Here is a 10,856-nt window from a genome sequence, read left to right on the forward strand (position 1 = left end):
GTTGTCTGATAGAGCAGAGAAATCCAGTACAGAAGTTGAAATGTTCCAAAATGGGGTACGCAACCAAAGAACAAGTACAGATTTCAAATGAAACGCACATACAGGCACACACAAACCAAGCTACAGATTTTATCAAGGGAATAGTGCAAACAACCAGAGATTGTTCTTCCAAGAGGCAGAGAAATAGGTCCTATAAACTGGAGAAAAGTCAATGAAAAGAAATAGATCTTGAAATGAGAAAATGGAATTAGCACAAAGAATATTACAGTATCTATTATAAATATTCTTCATATGTTCAACAAGATAGAAGAAAGATGAACATGAGGATATAAAAAAGACCCAAAGCAAACTTCTGATATGAAAAGTATACTTGAGATTAATAACTACTTTTTAATTTATTATGATTTATAACTACTTTTATGTGGGTTAACAAGACATTTTTTCTCATTCCTAATCACTTTAAAAAATAATTGTTTTAAGCGAAAATAATTTTGATTTATTGTGGCATTACAGTATATATAAATAGAAAATATTTAGCCACAATAGCACAGAGAATGAGATGAGGAAAACAGAAGATGTATGGCTCATATACTATACATAAAGTGGTACAATATTATCTGAAAATAGACAGTGTTAAGTTAGAGATGTATATTGTAAACCCTAGAGGAACCACTAAAAAATAAAAGAAAGCTACAGCTAGCAAACCAGTAGCAGAGATAAAAACAGAACCATCTTTTTAAAAACTCAAATCATTCAACTATGGCAGGGAAAGAAGCAAAGGGAAACAAAGAACAGATGAGAAAAATAGCTAGCAAATTCTAAGAGTAAATTTAAACACAATATTGGTAACAAAATTAAATGGAAAATGTCTAAACACCCCAATTAAAAGAGACTGTCAGACTTGATTAAAAAAAAAAGCAACATCTAACTTCATGGTGTCTATAGGAAACCCTCTTAAAACATAAAGACAGAGATTAAAGATGAAAGGACGAGAAAAGATGCATCATACATCCATGCATCAAAAAAACCTGGTGTGACTAAATTAAAATCCAACAAGATTTTAGAACAAAGAATACCAGGAACAAGAGACATTTCATTATGTTAAAGGGATCATTTCATCAATATGATTCAATGATCCATTAAGAAAGGCAAGGAAGTAATTGCCATAAAAATTAGAATAGTGCTTACCGGTAGGGGAGAAGGTATGGGTTATGAATGAAAAAGAAAATTTTGCAATGTCATATTTCTTTGCATATTCACTTTTTAAGTTGTATGTTTATATTTTATGTGATTTTCTGTATTTCATCTCACAATTAAAGGTATGTTTTTTAAAATTTAGGTGTATACAGACACTGGGATAATGTGAGACAGGTATGAAAATGAAGAAAGCTAAGCTCAGGGCTAGTTCTGAGGCAGCTGTCATCAAAACATTGCAGAGATTCTAAATGAGTCTATCTAAAGAAATATAAAATGAATTGCAAAATACTGAAATTCATATAAAAGGGGGGGAAACCTCCAATAGCCCATGTGTTCAAAAGAGATAGTGCTCATAAAATCTTCACTGAAGTTTCCCACAATTAATCACATAAAATCTTTCATCAATAGGTTAAAAGTTTACATAAAATATTGACCTCAAGTAAAACCACAAGAAAATTAAAATGTTTTTACTAACAAGCTCCATAAGAGAAGGGGGTTTTCTGCTTTATTCACAATTATATGCCTATTTACCTGTGGTTGACAGTTATGGGGACAAACTGTCTCAGTTTGCCCAGGACACAGGACTGGTAGTGCTAAAATCAGGACATTCCCAGACTCCCTATTATACTGCCCTGCACACTAAACAGTAAATGTTGAATTAATAGATGATATTCTAAACTACACCTTTAGTCACTCATTCAGCAATACTAAGTGCTTTATGATGTGTCAGAGAGAGGCAATGAGAGTGCAATAACGGATAAGCTAAAACTCTGGCCTCAGATAGAGGGAAAGCCAGACAAATAAACAAATACTTAGATTACAAACAGTGTTTCCAATAATTAAGGTATAAAATATAGGAGTAGAGGGTTCTGGCACATTAGGGTTGGTGAAATGAAAGATAAAAAGTTTGATTTGAGACATAGGATATATTGACATGTGAAGTTCCAACAACAAATGATAAATCAAACTGTCAGCTAGAAAGAAGAAATGAAGAATGTAGGAGGATAAGATTTGAGAAGAATAAGTTCAATTTGAGATATATTAAGTTTGAGGCACCAATAGTAAAAAATAAATCAGACTGGATGAAGCAATAAAAGTCAGTCTATTTCCTGAGAAAGAAGGTGAGCAGCTGGGGGATAAAGTACAAGTTCTACAGCCACAATTACAGATACAAAGCAAGCAGGGCATTCTTCACATAAAAGCAATAACTAGAACTTTGAAACATACTCATCTTTAGGGATATCAACATTTACAGCAATCACATTTTTTAATTTAAACTTAAATAAAGATAAATTGCATTCCCTCAAACTGGTGTCCTGAATTCCGAATGGCCAATAAGATAAAGTCATTATTGTTGTCATAAGCACATAGGCAGGAGTGTAAGACCAGCACATAGGCAGAGGAGTGTAAGTCCATGGACAGCTCATGCTTCTACGGCAGATAAAACTAACAGCTTCCCTATAAAAGAAGAAATTTGGCAAAGAATATATTAACAGCCAGCATTATCCAGTTTAGATAATAGAGAACCAATACAGATAACTAATACATTTTAACATGGAATACCATTTACTATGTAAATCAAGCTCAGAAAACAATGAAATATTCCTTAGCACAATAATGCCAGGGGCTGTCCATTATTAAAGGGACTATGTTTTTATCATATTTTACTAGGCTGGTCATTTATGGCAAAGATTTGCTTTAATAAGATAAGATTTTCTAGCTTCTCAGATAATTCAAAAGAAAATCAGGAGCAGCTCTCACTAATCTGGATCTGGAATATCCATTCTCTCTCCCACTCATGAAATCTGAATCATGAAATCAGTCCTATTCCTTTCAGGCTGCAAATCCTGTGTAGAAAACAGTCTCCCTGATCAGCTGGACAAAAGTCAAAGCAATGAAGTTTGCAAATTAATGTGGAAAGAATTTCCTGAGGAAAATATGAAGACAGTACACTACAGGACTGACCAAGCAGGGTATAGTAAGTGAAGAATGGTAATGAAGAGAGAAAGGTTGGAAATAAAGAATATCTGCACTGTTCCTCTGAAGTTTTAAGACTCTAAGTTGTTTCTCTTTTTGTGTAATTCAAGGCAACAAGTAAATTACATAAAGTTCCCAACATTTCCTACATCATACTCTACAAAATTTACCTGACCCTTAAATAACTGTGTATACTTCTCTATAGCCCAGTGTTACCGATCTCAAAGAAGTGAAAAGCAGAATGTACCTAGGAAAGAAGTAACAGCTACTTTCAATTACCTTGCCAGGGAATCTGGTAGAAAAATGACTAAAGAGGTGCCTATACCCTCTATTTATTATTATTAGCATGTCCGCTGAGTACTGCTAAAACAGGATTCCATATGATGCATTTGCTCAAAGTTCCCAAGAATGGAATTTCCTAGCTTCCTTCATAGGTCAACAAGGCACAATTCTACAAAGCAGTAAAAGGACCTCGCAAACCTTACTTATCTCCAATCAGAGTTCACACAAAGAAGAATTTAAAACTCTTATAACCTGACACATGTAACTCATCAGACTTTTCAAACTTTACTTCAAGAATTACTGTCTTGCTATTTTTTTTTTTTTTTAACTAAGCACTTAGGTGTTAGGGTATTGAGCTAAAAACTGAGACTCATACAGTGGAGATCTTTGTTACTGCCCTCAAAAATCTCACACTTTAGTGGGGCAGCCAGGTAAGTAAACACATGATTACAATACAGTACCAAAGTCCTTTGAGTTATTAAGAAGTCAAAGAAGAAAGACCTGGGACAGAGTGGAGTCAGAGAAAAAACTTCACCTGAGGCTCAAGACCTAAGTAGTAATTAGCCAAGAAAGGAAAGAAGAGAGAACGTTACCCAGCAAAGGTAGTAGCAGGTACAAAAGAATGGAGCTGAGTGAGCATGAATTTACAGACAATGCAAGGCTGGAATTGCTAATATGTTGGTTACGTGTTGGTGGAGGTGTAGATAACATTAGACATAAAACAGACGTTGTTAGAGACTGAAATAGAGGGAAATGAGAAATATTTTATTAACAAAAGTGTTCGTCGCTCAGTTGTGTCCTACTTTCTGCCAACCCCATGGACTGTAGCCCACCAGGCTCCTCTGCCCATGGAATTCTCCAGACAAGAATAGTGGAGTGGGTTGCCATTCTCTTCTCCAGGGGATCTTCGCAACCCAGGGAACAAACCCAGGTCTCGTGCATTGCAGGCAGATTCTTTACCTTCAGAACCACCAGGGAAGCCCTTATTTCAAAATAAAAATAACAAATCCCAAACTAAGTCAAGGGCAGTTAAATGAAGAAAGGGAACTAGTTTGAGAGATAAAGAGAAGAACCAATAGGTCCTAAGATCAATGAGAGTGATTAGAGGGGGAAAAAAAAGGAGTCTACAGTAATTTCAAAGCTTAGAGTTTCTAATTGACTGATAAGGAATTTTTTTTCAAAGGGGCCAGTAATTCTGGGGAAACTGGTAAGTTCAGACACTTTAGGTAGAGATGCCTAAAAAAAGTAAAAGATCTTATCAGAAGAAAGCTCATCTTAGAGATATGAAACACCTGTAAAACGGGAGTCATCAGAATACTGATAGCAGTTGAAGCTGTGGATTTGAATGAGAAAATAAACATGAGAAAAGTAACAAGCAAATGATGGAAAGTACAGTATATAAACATGTAAAAGGTATTTAGAAAAATAAAAATCTTTAAAGAAGACGATGGAGTATTGGTTTGAGAGAGGAAAATGATGCTTTGATTCAGCATTTAACAAATGTTCACTGTGTCCCAACCATGTATCAGGCACTGTTACAACAGTTAGGAAAAGAACCAGGAGAAAGATGTTATAGACACCAGGGAAAGAAGCATCTCTAAAAAAAAGAGTGGTAAGTTGTGTCAAAATAAAGATAGAAAAGTGTAAGCATTTTGGGTGGTTGTTGGTGGCTAATAAATTGGTAGGGATGTAATGCTTATAACTCAGCTGTATTAAATACACATAATAAGCTCCAAAAACACTGATATTAATATCAGAAGCTGAAAGGCAGTAAAATTCAAGATTAAAACAATGACAAAAGACAAATTAGTACTCCAAAGAAATCTAAATCAACCTACCATCCTAATCTCATCAATCATGTCAACAGAATAATGGATCCTAGCACTTATTCAAAAATACAGGAATAGTGTGGGAATAGGGAAAATGTAGGCTAAAAAGGAAAAAGTTTAATTTGGATGGTAGCAAGCCCCACAAAAAATCAGATTAGAAAAAGCAGAAAGGAAGTTATGTTACTTATTAAAAGTTACCCCAGCCACTAACTGCAAATAAATGAGAGCAAATAAGTACTTAAATTATCCATTCCCATTTCACCTCTCAATGAGTAAAGCTTTTCTTATGCAATGTGGGATAAAGGAGCTCTCATTAAATAAGTTCAAGTAGATGGTGATGGTCAGATAGAAAGCATCTACCTGAAAAAATGATATTCCAAAACAAATATAAAAGTTTTATCTTAGTAAATGTTTCCAGGAAAGGTGTGTGAGGCAGGCAGGATTACAAAGAGACAGAAGGTGGTAAGAAGCACACAGGTGATTTGGAGACTCATATAGTCAAGGGAACATTTCATGCAAAGATGGGCACAATAAAGGACAGAAATGGTATGGACCTAACAGCAGCAGAAGATATTAAGAAGAGGTGGCAAGAATACACAGAAGAGCTATACAAAAAAGATCTTCACAAGCCAGATAATCACAATGGTGTGATCACTCACCTAGAGCCAGACTATCTGGAATACGAAGTCAAGTGGGCCTTAGGAAGCATCACTACAAACAAAGCTAGTCAAGGGGATGGAATTCCAGTTGAGCTATTTCAAATCCTAAAAGATGATGTTGTGAAAGTGCTGCACTTAATATGCCAGCAAATTTGGAAAACTCAGCAGTGGCCACAGGACTGGAAAAGATCAGTTTCCATTCCAATCCCAAAGAAAGGCAATGCCAAAGAACGCTCAAACTACCGCACAATTGCACTCATCTCACATGATAGCAAGGTAATGCTCAAAATTCTCCAAGCCAGGCTTCAACAATACATGAACTGTAAACTTCCAGATGTTCAAGCTGGTTTTAGAAAAGGCAGAGGAACCAGAGATCAAATTGCCAACATCTGCTGGATCATCAAAAAAGCAAGAGAGTTCCAGAAAAATATCTACTTCTGCTTTATTGCCTATGCCAAAGCCTTTGATTGTGTGGACCACAACAAACTCTGGAAAATCCTTCAAGAGATAGGAATACCAGACCACCTGACCTGCCTCTTGAAAAATCTGCATGCAGGTCAGGAAGCAACAGTTAGAACTGGACATGGAACAACAGACTGGTTCCAAACTGGGAAAGGAGTAAATCAAGGCTGTATATTGTCACCCTGATTATTTAACTTATACACAGAGTACATCACAAAAAACGCTGGGCTGGATGAAGCACAAACTGGAATCAAGATTGCTGGGAGAAATATCAATAACCTCAGATATGCAGATGACACCAACCTTATGGCAGAAAGTGAAGAGGAACTAAAGAGCCTCTTGATGAAAGTGAAAGAGGAGAGTGAAAAAGTTGGCCTAAAGCTCAACATTCAGAAAACTAAGATCCTGGCATCCGGCCCCATCACTTCATGGCAAATAGATGGGGAAACAGTGGAAACAGTGACAGACCTTATTTTCTTGGGCTCCAAAATCACTGCAGATGGTAACTGCAGCCAAGAAATAAAAGACACTTGCTCCTTGGAAGAAAAGTCATGACCAACCTAGATAGCATATTAAAAAGCAGAGACATTACCTTGCTTACAAGGTCCATCTAGTCAAGGCTATGGTTTTTCCAATAGTCATATACGGATGTGAGTTGGACTATAAAGAAGGCTGAGCCCCGAAGAAATGATGCTTTTGAACTACGGTGTTGGAGAAGACTTGAGAGTCCCTTGGACTGCAACGAGATCAACCAGTCCATCTTAAAGGAAATCAGTCCTGAATATTCATTGGAAGGACTGATGCTGAAGCTGAAACTCCAATACTTTGGCCGCCTGATGTAAAGAACTGACTCATTTGAATAGACCCTGATGCTGAGAAAGATTGAAGGGGGTAGGAGAAGGGGACGACAGAGGATGAGATGGTTGGATGGCATCACTGACTCAATGGACATGAGTTTGAGTAAATTACGAGAGTTGTGGACAGACAGGGAGTCCTGGCATGCTGCAGTCCATGGAGGTCGCAAAGAGGCGGACACGACTGACTGGACTGACTGATAGTCAATGGGACACGGAAATCAAAATCCCAGATCGAATCTGCAGCATTTAAACTAAGATGTAAAAAACCATTGTAAGATCAAAAAGGCAATACGCTTCCTGGTCTAGTGAAATGGGAAAAAATGGTTTACCATCTGTAAATATAGGGATAGAATTTTCCCTGCCTACTTCATACTCTGTTATACGTATGCAGTTGTACTATAGTGTTGAACTCAGGCACACACGAGCGGGGCAGGCTGAAAGTGAGGCGCCTGTCACAAAAGGCTTGCCTTTCTCTACCTCTTACCTGTTGCCTGCTGCTTCAGGTAAGGAACCTGGTAAGATCCAGGACCCACACGATCCTCAGTGCTGCCACCTTCAGCCAATCTAAGCACACGGGGAGCCCGGTCATACATAACGGCGGGAGGGGAGGCGTGGGCGGCTGCGAAAGGATTAAGAACAGAGCAGCTAGAAGAAATGGTGGAGCAAAAAGTCGTCAACAAACTCAGAAGGCCCGGGAAGAATTTCTGTAAATGGAGGATCTAACGCAGGGGCTATCGCCCCACCTGCTGATTGGTGTCAGATTTCTCCCAGGCGACTTCTAGCCGCAGGGAAATCTTGAAATCAGTGTAACCAGACATAAGACTTCCCACAGAATCACCGGTTCACCAACCGAGCCTGAAGCGCCGCGCCCAGGAACGAGGTGAAGCATCAGGCGCCCGCCCCCGTGCTTCCGGCCCTGCCTCCGCCCATTTCTCGCCTCCCGGAAGTCTCTGGACGGAAGGCTGGGGCGCTTTTCTCGGGCCCAGCCCTGCGAGCATGCGCGCCGAGCCGCAAGCCTTCCCGACTCGCTCCGCCCGGCGCTTTGGCTTTCTAAAGGAAAGGACATACTCGAGCCCCTGCGATCCTCTTACTTTTCTAACTACATTGGATCCTGACTCGTCAGAAAACCTCTAGAAAACACATTAGGAGTGAGCGCTACTTAGATCGTGATCCATTTTCCCTTTAAGTCAGGGCGGCTGGGAAAGAGACTAGCAAAAAATTGTGAAATAAACGTCTTATTACGAAAAGAAACGACTCTGTGCCCACACCCCTAACTCCCACCACAGCTATCCTCGCACCCCAGGGGGAAAGAAAGCACTTCTGACTTTATCCCAGATATAGTCCACACCGTGGCTCAGAAAAACCCAGAAGATGGTGGTGACAGAAACAGAAAACCCGGGGGAAGAAGAGAAACTCACCAACCGAAGCAATGCAAATGCAGGTAACCGAAAGGTGCTTCCGTTGTCAGATACCCAGCAACAGAAGCATACTCATTACTCTGTTCATAAAGTAAAACAGAGGCGTTGAGAAAGCGCAGCTCCATACAAGGCTTATATGCGTCTCAAGAATGTATCTGTAGTACCTTTTTTCCTACTCAATAACCTGAATAAATATTGACTCACTTAAAAATTAAAAAACACTGGCATATACTGTAGGTTCAGTATCCTGCTAGGCTGTGGGTACCCAAAGATATAAGAAAGTCTTCATCAAGTCTTTTATATCTTATAGAGAAAGAGACATGTGTAATCCATAACAAGAGAGATGGATAAAATGATTTAAAAAAAAATTTCAGCACTTTAGATACCGCCCCTTCCTACTAAGAAACTGATACCTAACTTTATCAGTCAGTCAGTTCAGTCGTATCCGACTTTTTGTGACCCCTATGGACTGCAGCATGCCAGGCTTCCCTGTCCATCACCAACTCCTGAACCTTACTCAAACTCATGTCCAAGGAGTCGGTGATAATATCCAACCATCTCATCATCTGTCATCCCCTTCTCCTCTATGATAACCCCAAAAAGGAAACTCAGGTCCAGGCCATTTTGCTGTAGGCACTGGTGCAGGCTCTCACCTCCTGATTTTTCTCGTCTGCAGCAGTCTGCGTTACTCCTGTGGTAAGGGATTGCTGTTGAACATGGAAGTGACAGAGGAGGCTTTTCTGCTTCATGTCTTGGATTTGATTTTTGTCCACTGGCGCCAACCTAGTTTAGACAAAAGGAGCTCTTTATAGGGTCTATCGAAGCTTGTTTACGTATCTCCAAAGGGGATTTTGTAACCTTAGGACCTGTGTACCAACTAGGAATGGGCTTCCCAAATGGTGCTAGTGGTCAAGAACCTGCCTGTCTGCAGGACATAGAAGAAATGCCGGTTCGATCCCTGTTTGGGAAGAGTCCCTGGAAAAGGGCATGGCAACCCACTCCAGTATTCTTGCCTGGAGAATCCCAAAGACAGAGGAGCCTGGCAGGCTACAGTCCACGGGGTCACAAAGAGTCCCACAGGACTGAAGAGTCCCACACGACTTAGCACACACCCACCAGCTAGGAATACAGAATTTATACCTTGTTGCCACCTCAGTGTGGTCTTTCCTCAAATACCTCACAGAGAGGAATAGCTGATCAGTGGCAAGACTCTAGTGTTTCAGAGTCTTGTAGTGAGATTCAATTTAAATATTTGTGGGGAGAGCTTTTTTAAATACGTCACCACTGAGGTACAGCGTCTACACTCTTCCTAATTTTCTAACACTTGGTCGCTGAGAATTCTGTATTCCTAACAAAAGGCTTTTCTTTTAAAAGTTCTTAGTGTGAAGATCCTTTGTCTATTTCCTTGATTACTGTGGCTGTTGTGTCTAACTTTCCCAGCTTTTATTTCCGTCTTATGGTTCAGTAACCAGAATGGTACAAAGTGTTTAAGAATTGGAAGTTACTTTTTAAAATGAGAACAACAAACCTTTTTACTTATTTCTCAATGTGGTAAATATTTCTTAAATAGTTTAGAATGAGTGTGCTGCTAATAAAATTACAATGTTAACATAGAATTATAATTATATAAGAACACAAAATAATTTGATTCAGCATTCCTCAATTCCTATGAAATATTTTTAATGCTAATCAACCACACTGTATTACCATTACCGTAGTAAGAGATGGAAACTGTCTTTGAATTCACGTTTATTTGACTGCAAAATTTGGGTTCTTTCCATTTCTCCCTACTGGCTTCCACAAGAATAAACTTTAAAATGAAGCTTGGGAGTGGGAATTCTGCTTTAAGTAGCATTAAATACCTTATAAATATAAAACTGAATTGTTTTTGAAACTAATTTCTTCACCTCATGATGGTTTTCCATTTTTTTCCCATTGTTTTGCTTTTTGTTTAAAAAAAAAAAAACAATAGTAACAAATCATTTAGCATGTATCAATCAAATGAGTATACTTTGTCAATGTTATTAGAGGTCATATTGTAAAGTGATATTGTTGTTCACTAAGTAATGCCTAACTCTTGTGACTCCATGGACTGTAGCCCACTAGGCTCCTTCTGTCCATGGGATTTCCCAGGCAAGAATACTAGAGTGGGTTGCCATTTCCTTCTTCAGAGGA

The 10,856-nt window shown here is 38.8% G+C and overlaps 1 protein-coding gene across 1 annotated transcript in view; it reads right to left on the reverse strand.

The window, feature by feature from the left end:
- Positions 1–8,154, reverse strand: part of STPG2 (sperm tail PG-rich repeat containing 2) — a 328,307-nt gene extending 320,153 nt beyond the window's left edge. The window contains exon 1 of the mRNA XM_043438460.1: positions 7,748–8,154. Coding sequence (XP_043294395.1) covers positions 7,748–7,856 — 109 coding nt within the window. The 5' untranslated portion in view covers positions 7,857–8,154. The remainder of the gene's footprint in view (positions 1–7,747) is intronic.
- Between the last annotated feature and the right edge of the window lie 2,702 nt (positions 8,155–10,856).

The sequence above is a fragment of the Cervus canadensis genome, chromosome 19 (genome assembly GCF_019320065.1).
Source record: "Cervus canadensis isolate Bull #8, Minnesota chromosome 19, ASM1932006v1, whole genome shotgun sequence".
Classification (NCBI taxonomy): domain Eukaryota; kingdom Metazoa; phylum Chordata; class Mammalia; order Artiodactyla; family Cervidae; genus Cervus; species Cervus canadensis.